Genomic DNA, 20,541 nt, shown 5'->3' on the forward strand with positions numbered 1-20,541 from the left:
TCTCCCACTTCCCCTGCACTCTCTCACTGTTTCTCTGTCAAATCAATAAAAATAAAATCTTAAAAAAAAAAAAAAGAATTACTAGTTGAATCTGTAAATACTGACAACTTTTCTCGATGCAAGAATATTCTTCAGTTACCACTATATACTTTAAAGCATTTTAACATTTATACCATTCAAATCAAATGTAATAATTAACACAATATAGGAAAACTTCTAGTAAAATTATTTTATTTAGTTTTAATATCCATCACCAACAGCTTGAAATAAGAATTTCCATGGTCTTCAATTAAGCCGTATCCCACTTTCTTTTAGAATGTCTTGTTTTTCATTAAAATAATTTCTAAACCACTCTATGTGTTCAATCTTCTGTTTAACACTCAGGTATGGGTTTTTGGAAAGGCCACAGGTCACCAGCTCCATGAAGTGGCGAATTGGTCCTTGTTTTGGAAAATCTTTCAGGTGTTTATCCAGAAATAGATGTTCATGAAATTCTGAACCATCATCATCAAATCCTAGGAAATGAGATAAAATACAATTTTGAAGTAAAATCTCTATTGTAAAATCAGCACTAATGACTATTACAGTTAAAGCCATCAACTTTGGAGTTAGACCTATGTTTGCCCACCAATTTAACAACTGTGTGACTGGGCAAATTAATTAACTTCTCTGAGCATCAGTCTTCAGGTATAAAATGAGGATTAAAATAGAACCTTCTTCATGGGGTTTCTGTAAAGATTACACAGATACAAAGCTTATAAAACTCTTATATAATGCCTAGCACATTATAAATGTTCACTATAAATGTTCACATTATGATTCATATTATAAATGTCCAAAGCATAGGAGCAGTTACTGCTAATAAAAACTTCAATTCTACAGCAACCACTAAGAAAACTACACAAACTACACAGAAAAAATTATGTAAATAAAACAAAATAGAATCTTAAAACATGTTCAAGCAGCTCACAGGGACCCCCCCCAAAATGTAACGAGAAATAGAGAAAATGAAAAGAAAACAAGTAATAAAATTGGAGACTTAAGTCCTAACAAATCAATAATTACCTCAGATGTAAATGGTCTAAATACACCAACCAAAAGACAAAGATTGGAGAGTGAATATAAAATCATGCATCCAACGATATGCTTTCTATATGAAACTCGCTTCAAACACAAAATCAGAAGGTTGAAAATAAAAGGATGGAGAAAAATACATCTTGTTAACATTAATTTTTTAAAAAAGCAAGCATGAGTGGTTATATGATTATCAGACAAAACAGACTTCAGAGCAAAACAAACAAAATAATTACTAGGGAGAAAGAAAAACATCTGAATTAGAAAATTAGCCAAGATAAAGAAGAACTGAAGAACATCAACAAACATTATCAAACTGACATCTACAGAACACTCCACCAAACTACTTCAGAATACAAAATCTTTTCAGGAGTTCATGGAGCATTCACCTAGCTGGACCACATCTTGGGTCACAAACTGCAACACATTTAAAATAACTGGAGTAATACACAGTACATGCTCAGATCATAATGGGATCAAACTAGAAATCAGTAACAGAAAGACAATAGGAAACAGTTAAAGATCAAGCAATATACTTAAAAAACACTCGGAATTGAATGAAAAAGAAAACACAACAAATTAAAATTTGTGGGACACGGCCAATGCTACGAGGGATACATACAGCACTGCATGAATACAGATGAAGAGGAAAAGTCTCAATCAATAACCTAAGTTCCCACCTCAAGAACTAGCAAAAGAGCAAAATAACTCTAAAGCAAGCAAAGGAAGGAAATAATAAAGATAACATCCAACATCAATAAAATTGAGAATACAAAAATAGAGAAAAATCAACAAAACCAATACTAGTTCCTATCAAAATCTCAGTAAAGTTTTACCAACAAATTTATTCTAAAATTTATATGGAGAGGCATAAGTCCTAGAATATTATAACAATCTTGAAAGAAGAATAAAATGGGAGCGATAATGCTAAGATTTACTGAAATAGCTACAATAATCAAAAGTGTGGTATTGGCAGAGGGACAGACACACAGACTGATGGGACAAAAGGGAGGGCCCAGAAATAGACCCTGTTATGGACTGAATCGTTATCTCCTCAAAATTGATAGGTTGAGGTCCTAATCCCCAATGTGACTATATTTAGAGACAGGACCTTTAAGAAGGTAATGAAGGTTAAATGAAGTTTTAACAGTGGAGCCCGGATCCATCCTATCGGGGCTTGATCTCACAACCCTGAGATCAGGACCTGAGCCACAATCAAAAGTCGGATGCTTAACCGACTGAGCCACCCAGGTGCCTCAATGCAACCAAAGATTTAATAAAGGTCTGGTGTCTAGAATATATTAAATATATAAAAAAAAAAACAACCTCCCAAAGCTCTATAGTAAGAAAACCAAACAATCCAATTAGAGAATGGGTAAAAAACAAGAACAGACATTTCACTGAAAAAGATAAATAGATGGCAAACACACATAAGAAAAATGTGGTCAACCTCTCGACCCACTAGGGAAATGCAGATTAAAACCACAATGAGCTATCAATACACATCTATCAGAATGTAAACACATCTAAAAGAAAAACAGCGACAACATCAAATGGTGGTGAGAATGAGAAGCCAGATGGTTCACACATTGCTGGTGAGAATATAAAATGGCATAGCCACTCTAGAAAACAGTTTGGAAGCTTCTTTAAAAAAATTAAACATGCAGGGGATCCCTGGGTGGCTCAGTTGGTTAAGTGTCTGACTTCAGCTCAGGTCATCTTGGGGCCCTGGGATGAAGCATTGTGTCAGGTTCCTCCCCAGCCCTGGGCAGGGAGTCTACTTCTTCCTTTCTCTCTTCCTCTGTCCTTCCACCTGGCTCATGCTGCACTCTCTCTTTCTCTCTCTCTCAAATGAACAAATAAGTAAAATCTTTAAAAACAAAAACAAAAACAAAAAAACCCACACAGAACTAAACATGTAGGGCGCCCCGCTGGCTCAGTTGGTAGAGCATGTGATCTTGATCTTGGGGTTGTGAGTTTGAGCCCCATGCTGGGGCTCAATAAATAAATAAACTTTAAGAAAATAAAAAATAAAATAAAAACTAAACATGCAGCTACTGTATGATGAAACAATTTCACTCCTGGGTATTTACCCCAAGGAAATAGAAATTTACATTCATACAAAACTCTGTACAAAAATATTCATAGTACCTTTTTTCATAATAGCCCCAAACTGGTTAACAACCCAGATGTCTTTTACCAGGTGAATGGTTAAACAAACTATACAGCACATTCAAATCATGGACTACTACTCAATTAAAAAACAAACAAAAAAACCTCAACCAACCAAACAACAAAAAACAAGGCACAAACATCTGATACATGCAACAATTGGCTAAATTTCCAGGTAATTAATCAGGCTGAGTGAAAAAAAGTTAATTCCCAAAGGTTACACACTCTATGATTCTATTTGTATATATTTCTTGCAATGATAAAATTACAAAAATAGCGAATGAATTTAGTGATTGCCAGGGATCCAGGACTAAGAAGGGGAGGCAGTGGAAGGCAAGCAGGTGTGGCTTAGAAGGGCTCTAAGAGGGCTCTGAGATGATGGAACCGTGTATCTTGACCGTGGTGGTGGTCTCCTGAGTCTACACATGTGATAAAATTGCACAGAACTAAATACACATGTATAAAGGAATACTTGTAAAGCTGGTGACATCTATACACGGATGGAGAATTGTATCAATGTCAATTGCTTGGCTGTACTACGGTTCGGTTTTGCAGGAAGTTAACTATTGGGAGAAAATGGGTAGAGGCTATCTAGGATATTTATTATCTCTTCAGTGGCATGTGAATCTACAATTATCTCAAAATATAAGGCTTAAAAGCTTTCTACTCACTTGGAGTTAGTTTATATTTACTGAAAGAGATTTTAAAAAATTTATTTGGATACTTAAAGATCTATACACTATTTTTATTTATTTTAAAAGATTTTATTTATTTATTGGACACAGAAAGAGAGATCACAAGCAGGCAGAGAGAGAGGAAGGGAAGCAGACTCCCCGCTGAGCAGAGAGCCTGATGAGGAGCTTGATCCCAGGACCCCCAGATCATGACCTGAGCCAAAGGCAGAGGCTTAACCCACTGAGCCACCCAGGTGCCCCTATACGTTATTTTTATTAAAACTGAAGTAAATAAAAAATAAATCAAGGTGGTAGACAGATAAATGGCCACATATCGTATCACTCTCATGCTTCTAGACATTCCCCTTCACAATGTGATTTTGTCATTCTTTGCATAAATGGAGTCTGTTTCTCAAACCCTTGAATTCAGGGTTGGCAAGTGAACTGCTTTGGTCAACGGTATATTACTCAACACAGTGCAAACACAGGCTTGAAAAGTACCTACACATCAATCCTTGCTCTTCCTTGCTGTTATGAACTCTACTACAGTCGTGTGAAGAAGTCCAAGTTAGTCTTTGAGATGATGCGTGACATATAATCCAGTTATCTCTACCTCCGCTGACAAGAGCCAGCACCCACAATCAGACATGTGAGACAAGCCACTCTAGAGAGAACTACCTGCAGCTAAGCTGCCAGAACTAACCAGAAAACCCATAAATTCAGGAGCAGTTGTAAGTTAGTTATTGTTTTACTAATTTTGGTGGTAGCATGTTATGTACCAAAAACTGATACATTTCCAAACTTATTGTACTTAACATTTTTTTGGTGGCATGTATATGGCTAAAGAATATTCAAGAGCAAGACTCTGTTAACTGCGTAGTAGTAAAAACATGATTAAATTTAAGGTCAAAGTTAAGGCTAAAATAAAAATGCTTTTATCATCAATCCAATATATAATAACTACTACAAAATCTAAGTGGGAATAATGCCATCTAACTGCTCTTACAAATCTCTATGCTGGCAAACAAAACAGAAGGGACAAACCAGTTCTTAAAAATAACAACAACAACAACAACAACCTGGAAAAAAGCTACTTCAAAATGGAAAATAATTTATATGTTTTATGTGGTAAAACAACACACTGAAATCTTTTATATAAATGAAAAACACAACACTGGAAAGTAAAGCTGTCAACACAGGACACGTCATTTTGTCATTTTCAGTATTATGTTCAGAAACTGGCATGGCCCACCCCTGAAAACAAAACACTTTTCCCTCAAAGTATCAGAGTAAATCTTCATGAAGCTAACTATTAGTAGAGAGAGCATGACATTTTATTAATCTTAAAATTTAAAAATAAGAAATACAGAAGAATATTATTAAACTGTTTAGGCTTCAAATTCTAATGCCACTCTCTTAAAGTATTCTCAGGTTCCAAACTGTATACTGAGGGGAATGATCAAAGTGAGAAAGTTTCCACAGTTCTTTTCCTGTTTTTCATTCCAATAACAATTGCCTCAAGGAGCTGGAAATGAGATACCTCCCTTTCCCACCCTGAAGCATCAATAATATGTACAAGTGTATATGGAAACTTGTCACATTTATCTCCCTAACCTGACCAAAAGACATGTTTGGTTTTTTTTTTTCTTTTTGTAAAAATTAAACTTGCTCAAAACCCAGGTCAAATTTAAGATAAATTTCTTTGGAGTTTGGACATTCAAGATTTTGACGAACTGAAGTGTTTTATTTTTGATGACAATGTATGCTAACCCTTACTTTCCTGTTATCCTATTTGGTGGTTCCTAGAATATACACATCCTCACTAACAGTTTAAGATTTAAGATCCTTGCAGGATAGTAAAACCCTCTCATAATATTGTTATAGGAACAGAGATGATGATGGTTGATGATGCTTTACTTGTATAACCTCACTTGATTTTCAGAAGAATCCCATAAAATAAATTTTATTTTTATTCCCATCATTTTATAGACAGGGGAAGTGAGGCTTAGTGAGATTAAGCATACAACTCACTCAAAACTTGAACCCCTAACCACTGTCTCACCTAAATAAAGTCACATGTTCAGGCACCTGGGTGGCTCAGTTGGTTGAGTCTGCCTTCCACTCTGGTCATGATCCCAGAGTCCTGGGATCAAGCCCCGAATTGGGCTCCCTGCTCAGAAGATAATCTGCTTCTCCCTCTGCCCCTCACCCCGTTCATGCTCTCTCTCTCTTCTCTCTCATAAATAAATAAATAAAATCTTAAAAGAAAAAAGTCACGTTATTCTACCTCAACATTTTGTTTTAGAACCATATTTTTAATTACGATGACTCAGAACACCCATGTTTCATCAAATAAGGAAATTTTCCCTTAATATCACCCACTGCATCCTGCTAATTTTTTTCTTTTAAAATTCTGTGTTCATACAGAAGGGACATGAACTAACATTTATTTACATGTATTATACACTAAGAACTGTGCTGAGCAACTCAAATAACTTTGCCTTAGTTCTTACATTCTTCCAATGAGGTACCTTTAATTTTACAGATGAGGAAACTGATCTGGTTTTTTAACCTCAGGAGGTTAAATTGTTTTCTCAAAGGCAAATGCCTAATCACTGAGAGAGCTAGATCTGTACTCTGGTTTGCACAACTGAAAAGTCCTTGGGCTTTTTTTTTTCACCCTTCCCTGATACCTACCAGAGTATGGGAAGCATAATACTTTTTTTTAAAACTTTTTTTTAAAGATTTTATTTATTTATCTACTTGAGAAAGAGCAAGAGTGAGTGACTACAAGCGGGGAGAGCAGCAGAGGCAGAGGGAGAAGCAGGCTCCCCGCTGATCAGGGAGCCTGATGTGGGTCTCGATCCCAGGATCCTGGGATCGTGACCTGAGCTGAAGGCAGATGTTTAACTGACTGAGTCACCCAGGTGCCCCTGGAAAGCATAATACTTTGAGAAATATACATTTTATATTTAACAGGTGAAAACACAGCAACATAGCATCCTTTATGACTGCATATACCATACAAATCCACAAAATATTCAGAATTTATTAAAGGAATTATCAGTCTCTAAAAAGTTTTCCTACACAAAGTAATAATTTATGAGGATATAAGACAAAATATTTCTGATACTTAAGCTTCCATTCCACTTATTAATCCAAACAAATGAAAGATTATAAAAAAATAAAATGTTACAATGACAGCATACTACTACAAAGGTTAAAATATGGACTACATTTTCCTAAGACTTACGGCGATGTTTACAATTCCTAGCTAACTGTACCATAAAAGTAAGTGAATCTCTTCTAATTGAAAATACACCTTAAAAAAAAAGCATAAGAAATAAACTGCATAGTAATACTGTTTTCCTTTTGAGTGAGGGAAAAGTAATATCTCCAGAATAATCTTCAGGAAAGTAGATAATATAGCGTCTAGCAGTTCGAAGAACCTAGGTATGGAGCCAGAGTTCCAAAAAATCTTGAAGTCTTCTAACATTTTTGCTTTGAGTAGCATTTAAGCACAAGAACCTTACATCTCATTAGTGCAATAGTTTTATGAGTAAAAGACAACCAGCATAAAACTTAAAGAGTTGTAATGTTCTCTAAAACTGAAATATCATCTCATACCCAAGATTTAATGTATGAGAAGATTTTCCAGGTAATCTCCTGCTTAGCAATTAGGAAACTGTCATCATTTGTAGTCAACACCTTCACGTCACATAGAAATTCATGACACGGGGCACCTGGGTAGGTCAGTCATTAGGCATCCGCCTTCAGTTCAGGTCATAATCCCAGGGTCCTGGGTTCGAGCCCCGCATCAGGCTCCCTGCTCGGCAGGAAACCTGCTTCTCCCTCTCCCACTCCCCCTGCTTATGTTCCCTCTCTCACTGTGTCTCTGTCAAATAAATAAAATCTTCAAAAAAAAAAAAAAAAAGAAAAGAAATTAATGATACATTTCTACCATATGATTTTACTTGCTTTTTAAATTTATATTATTTTTTTAAAACAGACTCCATGCCCAACGCAGAGCCCAACACAGGGCTTAAGACCTGAGCTGAGATCAAGAGTTGGACGCTTAAGGGCGCCTGGGTGGCTCAGTCCGTTAAGTGTCTGCCTTTGGCTCAGGTCATGATCCCAGGTCCTGGGATGGGAGTCCCACATAAGGCTCCCTGCTCAGCAGGGAGTCTGCTTCTCCCTCTGCCCCTCCCCTCCCACTCGTGCTCTCTCTCAAATAAGTAAGTAAAATCTTCCAAAAAAAAAAAGAAAAAAGAGTTGGACCCTTAACCAACTGAGCTTCCCTGGTGCCCCTAGTTTTACTTCTTTATTTTTCTTATCAAAAACCCAGAACTAAGTGAAATTCTAACTTAAAAAAAAAAAAAAACAAAACACTGTCAAATTTCTTTTCAGATACCACAGAGATATTTATACAAAGTTTTGAAATTCATGTAAATACCAAACTCTATGACTGAACACCAACCAGATTTAATCTCCATACGGAATTTTATAAACCTCTGAAATTAACTTACGGGCTTCATTGTTAATTGGAAACTCCCACAGCTTCCCCTCTTTCGTCCACTGGATCATCTCTGCAAAACCATTCTGAAGGGGCTGTTCATTTACCATGGCTAACTGCTTTGCAAATTCCACTTCCCAAAGTGAAGGTGCTGTCTCTACAATAACATTTCAAAATAATCACAAGTCAATATATACATCTTTATTTTTTAAAATGTTATAATCAACTCTAAATTAGTAATACATTTCAGCATTTCAGGCCCTGAGGATTAAAATAAACAGTATATAATGAAAGGTCACTCACTGAGAGCTAAAGCTAAAGGAAGATGACAAAAAAGCCTACAGCAACAATTCCTGCAAGCTTTAGCATTTACTACACTGCTAGGCAAGCAAGCCCTAAAGTCTCACCACCCCCTCTACTGGAAAGGAAAAGGAATGTGTATTTTGTTTAAGAATGTTTTCATTAATGTGAGTATTTTTTTTAAAGATTTATTTATTTATTTTAGGGGCCCCTGGGTGGCTCAGTTGGTTAAGCATCTGCCTTCAGCTCAGGTCATGATCCCAGGATTCTGAGATCAAGCCCCACATTGGGCTCTCTGCTCACTGGGGAGCCTGCTTCTCCCTCTCCCACTCCCCCTGCTTGTGTTCCCTCTCTCACTGTGTCTCTCTCTCTCCGTCAAATAAATAAATAAAATCTTTGGAAAAAAAATAAATATTTATTTATTTGAGAGAGAAAGAGAGGGAGAGACCACGTATGCAAGAGAAGGAAGCGGGGAGGAAGAGAATCTTAAGCAGACTCTCCCTGAACACAGAGCCGGCCAACCAGGGCTGGATCTCACGGCCCTAAGAACATGACCTGAGCCAAAATCAAGAGCTGGATGCTTAAATGACTGAGCCACCAAGGTGTCCCATGAATGTCAGTATTTTTTATATAACATGTGACTTTAATATTTAAAGTCCAGCCTGTTTATCTTTAGTCTGTCAAGATAAGTCACAATGTACTACTATTAATGACCAAAGAAATTAAATTAACATAATACTGACGATACTACTACTGGATAAGGAGCACTTACTCTGCTAATGCTTTTTATGCATTAGTTCATCTCATCCTCACAACCAACTCTATGAGTAAGTTCATATAAGGTTAGCTTATGACCACCATCATATCACATTTCAATCATTTATTTGCTCTGGAAATTGAAGACATCTTTCAAGAAAGGATCATATTTCCACCAGTCACTGCTGGTGGGAATGTAAAATGGTACAACCTCTTTGAAAAATAGTTTGGCAGTTTCTTAAAAAGTTAAAAATACACTTAGCATACAATTTCACTCCTAGATATTTACCCAAAACAAAACTATGTCTACACACAGACTTGTATGTAACAGTTCATGTACGACCACACCTAGGCTTAATTAGCCACATTTACAGAATAATCATAACAACAAAATAATTATCAGTCACATTTTATAGATTTATTCAGTAGACAATGATCAGCCCACATCTTTTCTGTGATCACAATCATCACCACCATCATCACTGTCATTGCTAACGGCTGCAACTATGTCCTGAATGTCAACTGTGGTTTTGGCACTGTGCCTGACAGACACTTAATTACATTACTTCATTTAATCCTTGAGAGGTATGCACTAGCCCTATTTTATAGATGGAGAACGAGAAACCCAGAAAAGTTAGTATGACAGAATCTGAATTTGAATAATCCACATCTATCAAATACCAAAATTCCTTCCATTAAGCTATATTGCCTCTCAGTTCTAAATTACTGCAGGGTAAGTAGAAAGGTCTACGACTACATCCTTTACAGCAGTGGAACAAACCTGGAGGGAAGCAAAATGTGGGAATCATGGGACAGAAGAATTCATTCATTCTGTCAATAAATAATTACTGAATGCCAACTATACATCAGGCATTATTTTAAGTGGTAGAGAGACAGCAGTGTACGCGGTGGGTATTGTACTTAACTGGAACAAAAGACATTCTTTAGACTCAATCAAGTATAACTTATTAAAACAGTACCTTCATTGAATTTTTAAAAAAAATTTTACTTACTTATTCTTACTTAATCTAGAGAGAGAGAGAGCAGGGGGAGTAACAGAGGGAGAGAGACAAGCAAACTCCCTGCAACTTGGGACACATCAGGCTCCATCCCACAACCTTGAAATCATGACCAGAGCTGAAGAGTGGGATGCTTAACCAACTGAACTACCCAGGCGTCCCCTAAGGTAAATGTTAATAAATTTACCTTATGAGAGTACAATCATTTTATATTTTTTATAGAACACATAAAACTTCAGTGCTTCCTTGCCAGCTAATTTCAGTTTTAAGAAACAGGATTTCTGATTTAAAAAAGCAAGCTGGCTCCTTCAAGAATCCAAGTGCCTCTCCTGGCTGTTCATTAGGTGGACAACCGCAGCTGCCCTGACAATAAATGCCCCCCCCCCCCTTTTTTTTTTTAAGATTTTATTTATTTGACAGACAGAGATCACAAGTAGGCAAAGAGGCAGGCAGAGAGAGAGGAGGAAGCAGGCTCCCTGCTGAGCAGAGAGCCCAATACGGGGCTCGATCCCAGGACCCTGGGATCATGACCTGAGCTGAAGGCAGAGGCTTTAACCCACTGAGCCACCCAGGCGCCCCAATAAATGCCCTTTTGATGCAAGTGTAATAGCTGCCACATCAACAGGAGACAGGTGATCTATTCTCCATGACTGCACATTTTATTTTGCTTTTTTCAAGTAGCTTGTTAGAATCATCTAAGTGTGTGTGTATGTGTGTGTGCATTTTGTATTTCCCTTTTTTTTTTTTAAGGAAGTCTCAACACCCAACTTGCGGCTTGAAACCACGATCCCAAGATCCAGTTACATGCTCTGAGAACTAAGCCAGCCAGATGCCCCTTGTATTTCCTGTCCATCATACAGGACAGAAAGCAGTTTTCGCAATAAGAGCAGGCAAGTTGTTCTCTTAGTTTTTCCTTTAGTTTAAAAGAACAAACACTGATTGAATTAACTCCTTTCCTCTATGGATTGATACTTCACATCTCAATTTGTTCAAAAAAAGCATTTATTAAAAAAATTTTTTTAAAGCATTTATGATTTAAGGTAGTTAATTCCTATGATTCGTCAGCCACTGGCTAGGTGTTGCTGGGTATACAAAAATTAGTGAAACCCAGCCCCTAATATCTAGCAGTTTACTGAATAGTGGGAAAAATCAGATGTTTATATAAGTAACTATGATAGATTAAATGAGCCATTGGAGGCAGGCCATGGAACTTAAATATCAATTACAAAATTATCAAGCCCAAAAGCTAACTTATAATCTTTGGAAATGAAAGCCACTTGTAAGCTGAAGACCATTTGTATTGAGCTTCCCGTTTATCTGAATTTATCAGTAAACCATACTTAATGTCAAGCAAGAGGACACTCTTACATCTCTTTTAATTAGACTTAAATGGTGATTATGAAAGATTTGACCTCTTACCCAAAGGGATAAGTACATGGAAAAAGGATGGTGTGTTTAAAAAAAAAACAAACATGACCACCACAAATCTGCTAAATATATTTCCTGAATGCTCTTCTTCCCAGCTCCTAAACAATCACTAAGTCACTTCATTAAGTTACTTCTACAAACGCTCTCTCCTTTTTTTTTTTTTTTTAATATTGTATTTATTTATTTGAGACTAAGGCAGAGGCTCAATGACTGAACCACCCAGAGTCCCACCCCCCCACCATCTCCTCTTCTAGACAGCAAGCTGCCTTAGGGCAGAAACCATAGTTTATCTTTTGTAATAGCATAGTTGCAAACAGAGGGTGATAGTTAATGTTCTAACCCAAATCAGTAGCCAACTGCCAGCTCTGGATTCAAGAAGGTAGTAGTACTTACCTCCCACTGTCTCACCGAATGCAACATTTCAAGGGAGGAATCTGGCCAAGACTAGCAATGGCAACAATTACATTCATAAGCAGGATCCAGGCCAATGACAGGACGGTTTATTAAAATACCTCACATTGAGCAATCAAAATATTAAGGACTTTTTTTTTTGAAAGATGGAATGTTTCTACACCTGAGAAATCATGTTCTTAACAAACCTGTTTCAGGTACCTCTTCAGTAACTGCCTTAAGGTCAAAAATATTAAGTCTCTTCCCTTTGAGCATATTTTTCCTAAGACTGAAAAAGAAAAAACAATTTAACTTAATATTTTTACAATAGCCAACAAAAAATTGAGAAAACTATTTTATTATTATCATTTTTAAAGATTTTATTTATTTATTTGACAGAGAGAGAGACACAGTGAGAGAGGGAACAGAAGCAGGGAGAGTGGGAGAGGGAGAAGCAGGCTTCCTTTCCCCCCAAGCAGGGAGCCCAATGTGGGGCTCGATCCCAGGACCCTGGGATCATGACCTGAGCCGAAGCAGATGCTCGATGATTGAGCCACCCAGGCCCCCTTAAGAAAACTATTTTATATGAAATACTCAATGTAGAAATTAAAAATAATTCCACTGGGGTGCCGGGTGGCTTATCATGAAACCAGGGTCCTGGGAAGAGCTCTGCAGCAGGCTCCCTGCTCAGCGGGAAGCTTGCTTCTCCCCCTCCCACATCCCCTGCCTGTGTTTCCTCTCTCAATGTGCCCCTCTCTGTCAAATAAATAAATAAAATCCTTAAAAATAAATAAATAAATAAGTAAAAATTCCACTGACCCACAACAGACATTTTAACTAAATTGCTGCATCGTAAGAATGGATAACTAAAAACTGGAACAAGTGTACTTGAATTTTTGCATCATGATACAATAAAGCAGTTTAAGTAGTTTAATTTCCAAAATATCTAACTGAAAAGATTAATTTTCCATAATTTTATGTGATCCATTTCATATTAAGGCTTTAGAAAACTCAACATTAGAAAGTTATTAAAATATGCTAAATTAAAAGTTGTTAAAGTCAACAGTTGTCTTAGTTTAAGGGCAGAAAACACTGCATGTTTAATTACAAACTATAATTATAAAAGATGGCACAGATAAATCAAAACATTCCCACTTGGGGCGCCTGGGTGGCTCAGTGGGTTAAGCCGCTGCCTTCGGCTCAGGTCATGATCTCAGGGTCCTGGGATCGAGTCCCATATCGGGCTCTCTGCTCAGCAGGGAGCCTGCTTCCCTCTCTCTCTCTCTTTGCCTGCCTATCTGCCTACTTGTGATCTCTCTCTGTCAAATAAATAAATAAATAAATCTTTAAAAAAAAAAAAAAACAAAAAAACATTCCCACTTATAAAGCAATCATTCTGTAATTTTAACATAATGATTAACTTTCTTTACATAACATTTTAAATTAACTATTAAAATTAATGTCAGAGAGTTAATAGGTAACTTTTCCTTGTATATTTTAATCAACTGCTTTATGCATCAATTCACATTCATACTTGAATAAATTTACTGGGAGATTAAAAACCAGTTCAAAACTGGATAATTAGTTTTAAAATAATTTTGAATTTTTGGGGCACCTGGGTGGCTCAGTCAGTTAAGTGTCTGCCTTTGGCTCAGGTCATGATCTCAGGGTCCTGGGATTGAGTCCCCCCTACATTGGGCTCCCTGCTCAGTGAAGAGCCTGCTTCTCTATCTCAAATAATAAATAAAATAAATAAAATCTTTAAAATTCTTTTCTGAATTGAATTTTTTAATGAAATCACATTAACTGAAAAAATTCAACTACCATATTAAAATTAGATAAAGTAATCTCAAATCACTTAAGTTTTCCTTTAACAGATCCCCAAGTATTCTTAAACAAAGGTATTTATGCTCCCCAACTATTTTCAGTGTTTTTGCGTCCCTCTCCCCACCTGCACGCCCTCACTTTGCATCAGGTTAACAGGCAGATGGATTAAGGTAACTCACAGCAAAGAGGGAATGATTTGGTAAAGTATGGAATTTTAGAATGTACTAAAGAAGAAGGGAAGGGAACAGACATTTGCTGTGCATCTACTATATATAGCTGGCACATTCCTCTCCTATTTCTCAAGAAAGCCATTTTTTTTTTTTAAGATTTTATTTATTTATTTGACAGAGACCACAGGTAGGCTGAGAGGCAGGCAGAGAGAGAGGAAGGGAAGCAGGCTCCCTGCTGAGCAGAGAGCCCGATGTGGGGCTCGATCCCAGGACCCTGGGATCACGACGTGAGCCGAAGGCAGAAGCTTTAACCCAGTGAGCCACCCAGGCGCCCCTCAAGAAAGCCATTTAAGTCAGGCTTCAGTTTCAGCATTTTATAGATGAGGACACAGACCGACAAGGCTGTAAAAGTTGCCTCAGTCCCAGAATTAGTCAGTGGCATAATGCCAAGATTCTGAGGCAGGCCAGAATGACTCCAAAGCCAGTGCTCTGTGCCTCACCCCTCTCAGATGTCTCTTCCTGAATGAATTAGCCCAGGGTATATCTGTGGTGATTAGTCTAGGCCTGGATTGTCTCAGGCTGTCCCATGACAGAGCAGGGTAAAAACCTGGTATCCCATCACTCCTCTCCCTTACTCTAGAGTCCTTCAGTCAGTTTAACACAGTCATTATATGCACATAAACAAATGTCCAACTTTTTAGCTTCTCCCTTACCACTTTCTAATTTCTAAGAATTTTTTTTTGACAGACACACACGTGTGTTGGCAGCAGCAGGGGGGTGGGGTGGCTGGAAGGAGGAAGAAGAGAGAGGGAGAGGGAGTGAAAGAATCCTAAGCAGGCTCATCTCACAACCCTGAGATCATGACCTGAGCTGAAATAAAAAGTCAGACACGTAACCAACTGAGCCACCCAGGTGCCCTGCCACCTTCTAATTTTCAATGATGGCTAATATCATTAAGAATCAAACTATGATATAGCATTCTGATGTAGTTTCGTGGAATCATTTCAAAGATGACTGATTGAAACAAGACCGAAATTATTAAATATATATATATATATATATATATATTTTTTTTTTTTTTTAAAGTAAGCTCTATGCCCAACACAGGGCTTGAACTCACAATCCCCAGAAATTAAGAGTTGCACGCTCTACTGACTGAGCCAGCCAGGCACCCCTGAAATTAAATATTTTGAGGAATCTTAAGTAACACTCCAAGTATACATTATACTCTATTCAACATGTCATAAGCATAAAATCACTTTAAGTTAGTAATTCAGAGAATCTCTCTAAATCATTGTACCTTCTTGAACTTGCTTTGTTAACAGCTGACTATCTTTTACAATCTTCCTGTACAAATCAGTAGTTTAACTTCTGATTAACTTGCTGGGATTATACTTAAAAGAAAATCCAAAGAATACATAACATGTCAAAAACACTCCAACTGTAAGCTCCCCCTTCTATCAAGATCAGTTAGTTTTTGTTAGAGCATACTAAATATCTGGTTTCCCCTCCCCGACTATTACTTCATGGGCTTGAAGGAGAGAAAACAGAAACTTTCAGTAAATACAGACAGCTTTTTATTCTAAAATAATTACATAAGGCATGGCTTAGCATCTTTAAGTCTGCAAATCACCAAATTCAAATTGCCACAAATAATCTACCACCTTAAGGTATTATAATGGATCTTTCTTTCTTTTTTTTGATGGTGGATTATTTCTCTAAGGTATGAATAATGATAATTATATAGAGATAGAAAAACTATATAAATATTGCTATGTACATATCAGAATGAAAAATAATGCTTCTCACAAATGCTCATTTGTTCAGAATTCAATCGGCTCCACTTATCTTAAATCAGGAGACCTCTACTCATCATGGATAAATAGGAGGCAGGGCTCGATGTGATTAATGGTATAGAAAAGCATAAGACTACTAAACCCAGAACATCGTTTCCTCTATAGGAAATGGTACATGCAGGGTGAGAAGAGAGATATAAATGCATCCATAATGCTCAAATACCTATCAGCAATAACATGCACAGAATAAAGTAAATCTACAGAGAAACAAATAAAACCAGCAAAACCAAACAGACTGCAAAGCCTGAGTACCTTTTCTTAAGATCATCAGTCTTCTGTCCCATGTAATTGTCAGTTCCTTCATCAAATTGAATTTGATGCACTGCTCTTGTACTAACTCTAGCTGTGGCAGATTTGGCAACTTTCATATCTGATATTATGTTACTGACACTGAAATAAGAAAAAGGTCAAGTGTATCAGAAACTGTAGCTACAGGATAGTAATAAACTTTCTTATACATGAGATTCCTATTATTTAAGTCATATTTCACTTCCACGCACTATAACAGCACAAAGCATTATGTTTAAATGAAAGATTATATGTCATATGTTAATTCACATCCCACAGACCACTAAGATTTATATTTCTTTTTGAAACACAACTTTTGAAGGTATTCCTCAGAAATGTTCATTTAAAACATAAAAGTGTCACTTTTATGTGACACTATTTTAAAAAAAGTGTCATTTATGAAAAAGTATCAGACATCTGAAGTAGTGTATCAACTTCAGTCAGTTATTTAATAATAAAATAAAATAATGAGATGAGAGGCAGAGTGAGGAGGTGTCAGCTAAAACATAAGGATAAAAGCAAAAGTGAAGGAAACAGGCCTGAAGATGATCATACTGTACATAAGACCAGAAAATTATTTAACAGGAAAAAATTAATATTCTCAGAGAAACTGTCTTATTCTTTTACTTGTTTTTAATCACGATACTGAATTTATCATTTCTTTTTCAGGGACAAGAGATCGTGTAACTTCGCGAAAGAAAAATTTAAACCATTCCATTGATCTTTGAAAGACTGCAATCTTACTTAACATGTCAGTTTAAAAAAAATTACTAATATTCCACCTATAAGAAATATTTCATGTATAAATTGATATACTGTGCACATTACTCAACAGTCACATGAAAAGAATTTATTTTGAAAAACCAGCATTACCAACAGAACTATTTGATTCACTAACCTAATTTTAGTTCTTTCTCCATCTTTCTGTGCCTTTGAGACTTCCTCATGCTGCTGGAGTTGCCTGAGCAGCTCTGACTTGGTTGTCTGCTTATCAAAAGGGAGAAAATCTGCAACAGCAGATGCCGCTGCTTCCAACTCAGGACTCACGGACTTGGTTCTAACAAAGAAAATGAAAAACAAGAAAAAAAAAGGCATTACTTATTATGCCGTTAGTTTAGTGGAAAGTAAAATGATTCTTTTCCAGAGAAAACTTTTTTCGTCATTCAAAAAAATCCATTTCTGACAAAATCAATTATTTTTAAATATTTGGCTTTTTTTTAAGTAGGCACCACACCCAGCCTGGGGCTCAAACTCAAGACCCTGAGAGCCAGAGAGCCAAGATCAAGAGTCACATGCTCAATCCACAGAGCTACCCATGTGCCCTCGGTATTGCTTTTTTGTTTTTTGTTTTTAAGATTTTGTTTATTTATTTGACAGGAAGATACAGTGAGAGACAGAACACAGTCAGGAGTAGTGGGAGAGGGAGAAGCAGGCTTCCTGTCAAGCAAGGAGCCCGATGAAGGGCTCGATCCCAGGACGCTCAGATCATGACCTGAGCCAAAGGCAGATACCTAACGACCAAGCCACCCAGGAGCCCCGGTACTGGTTTTATATAAACTTTAAAATGTCACAAGCTGAAGTTAATGGATACTTGTTGAAGCACAATACTAACTCAGAACAACACATTAAAGTAATATATTAAAATATAAATTAAGCACAATACTAACTCAGAATATATTAAATTAAATATATATTTTATATATATTATATATTTATATAATGGTTAAAGTAGAGGGGTGAGGAAAAAAAAGAGTGGCGGTTATAGTTTACTGGATTTTTAGATGCCAATTTATTTCAGAAACTATATATATTGCAAGCCAATATTAAAGTAGCTAAATCTATTCACATATCATGATAAATCCATATGATGGAATAGTACTCAGCTCATGCTATTAACATGAATGAAACAATGAAAAGTTGGATTAAAAAAAAAGGGTGCTCTGTAATAGTCCATTTATACAACTTCTAGAACAGGCAAAATTAACCTACACTGAAAAAAATCAGCATAGTGATTGCCTCAGGACAGAAGGCTACTGACGGGAAGAAGGAAATGAGAAATGCTGTGTCTTGATAAGCTCGTGGATTTGCCAAAATCCTACAGCTAAGATGTGTATGCTTCAAAGTATGTAAATTTTACCTGGGGAAAAAAGAACCATAAATCATTATCATGATCTAGTAGGAGATGGAAAGTAGGTGAAGATATAGACAACATAAGAATGGCAAAAATATTGCTTACTGAAACTGTGTGACAGGTACAAAGGGGTTCATTACAGGATTTTATGTTTTAAACTTTCCATAAGAAAAAGCTTTAAACAAAGCTCTTCCTCAGTAAATTAGGATAAGTTAATGGAAAAATGTGCCAGACATAAAAAAACATTGTCTACATTATTACATATTAACTCACTAAGAACTGCTCTCTCAGTGAGCGGGATCCAAGTTAATGTTTTACTTTCTACATAATGATCGGTTGTTTAATATGTAAATCAAAATTCCCAAATCCCTAAGTTGCTGGATAAAGATTTAAGGACTTTACCTGAGATATGAGAACTCTAAAACCTGACTATACCAAGGAAGAAAAACAGAATAAAAAAGGGAATATTACAATTAATATTACTATTAGTTAAAAAGAAATGAGCTACTTACAAAACTGTTACCTATGAATAAGGTCTGAAATTTATCCCAAATCACTTTTCCTAAACTACTTGAGAGGTTTGTTTTCAAATTTTAATATACATATTTGATCAGAGTGTACAAAGAATATAAACGAGTATTCATTTTCTAGAACCATGAATTTTATCACAACGGTGTTCTTTATAATCATAGTTTCTGGTTTTATAATTTGAAATGTTCTAGTTAATAAAAATTGTCAGGGAGCTTCTATCATTGAAATAAGATGATCTTTACATACTGAGATCCTTCTACCCAGATTTTTAACAAGAGAACTTGCTAAAATAACCACCTGTTCTATCCTATAACTCACACTATTTCAGGAAAACATACTTTATACCATTCTGTACTTCCTGAATTTATTTAAAATGAATTGTATGACATATACAATTTCAGAAAAGAAATTCTTGTAAGGAGTAGGATCCTGTTAAGGGGACACAAAAATTAACACAATTTTTGGCAATCTGATGACACATTTTCAATAGCCTAAGCAGCACCTGGCTAGCTCAGTCAGTTTAGTGCCCGGCTCTTGATTTTGGCTCAGTCATGATCGCAGGGTTTTGAGAAGGAGCCCCAGGGCACGCTCATTCTCTCTCACCCTCTGCCCCTCCCCAACTCGCATGAGCATGCTCTCTCACTCTCACCAGGAAAAAAAAAGTCCCAAACATATGCAAATCCTTTTACCTAGAAATTCCACCTCCAGGAGTATTAGCTAAAGAAAATAAGCAGATACATACATGTAATTTGAGGGATACTACACACTCCAAATTCAAGGCTTAAGCAGTTCTATCCCTAGTACCTGAAAGCAAATCATCTTTCAGATACCTGCATGGCTTTATGCATAACTTTATTTCAGGCCTTTTTTTTTGAGAGAGAGAGTGAGTGAGCACATGAAGGGGGTGAGAGGCAGAGGGAGGAGGAAGAGAATCTCAAGCAGGCTCCATGCTCAGTGCAGAGCCTGATGGAGAGCTCTGTCTTACAACCCCAAGGTCATGCATGACCTGAGCTGAAATCAAGAGCCAGTCGTCGCCCAGCCAACTGAGCCACTCAGGAGCCCTTATATTTCAGGCCTTTGCTTAATCATTATTCTCCCACGATCCCTTTTAAAAAATAGCCCCTCTCCAGCCTATCTTATTTTTCTTCACATTTCATCACCTGACATATTGTATGTCTATGTGATGTGAGTATATATACTCTCTCCCACCCCGACTCCCCCAATATTCCGTAAGGAGCAGAGACTTTTTTTTTTTTGATGCTGTTTTGTTCACTCCTCTCCTCCATCTCATTGGACACTGCCTGAGATATAATGACAATCTAAAGTTGTTGAATGAAGTTCATCATAGCATTATTTTATACCAATGAAAAACTAGAATAATCTAAATTTCAATCCGTGGATTCATTAATAAG

General features: G+C 36.6%; 1 protein-coding gene across 2 annotated transcripts in view; it reads right to left on the reverse strand.

Moving 5' to 3' along the window:
• Positions 1-206: 206 nt before the first annotated feature.
• LOC308339981 (small ribosomal subunit protein mS31-like) overlaps positions 207-20,541 on the reverse strand; it is a 35,697-nt gene continuing 15,362 nt past the window's right edge. For both annotated transcript variants that reach the window (XM_080799099.1, XM_080799098.1), the window contains 5 exons: positions 17,366-17,524; positions 16,432-16,569; positions 12,536-12,615; positions 8,447-8,590; positions 207-515 (listed from right to left, as the gene is read on the reverse strand). In XM_080799099.1, coding sequence (XP_080655225.1) covers positions 286-515; positions 8,447-8,590; positions 12,536-12,615; positions 16,432-16,569; positions 17,366-17,524 — 751 coding nt within the window. In that variant the 3' untranslated portion in view covers positions 207-285. The remainder of the gene's footprint in view (positions 516-8,446; positions 8,591-12,535; positions 12,616-16,431; positions 16,570-17,365; positions 17,525-20,541) is intronic.

The sequence above is a fragment of the Martes martes genome (genome assembly GCF_963455335.1).
Source record: "Martes martes genome assembly, chromosome: 3".
NCBI lineage: Eukaryota > Metazoa > Chordata > Mammalia > Carnivora > Mustelidae > Martes > Martes martes.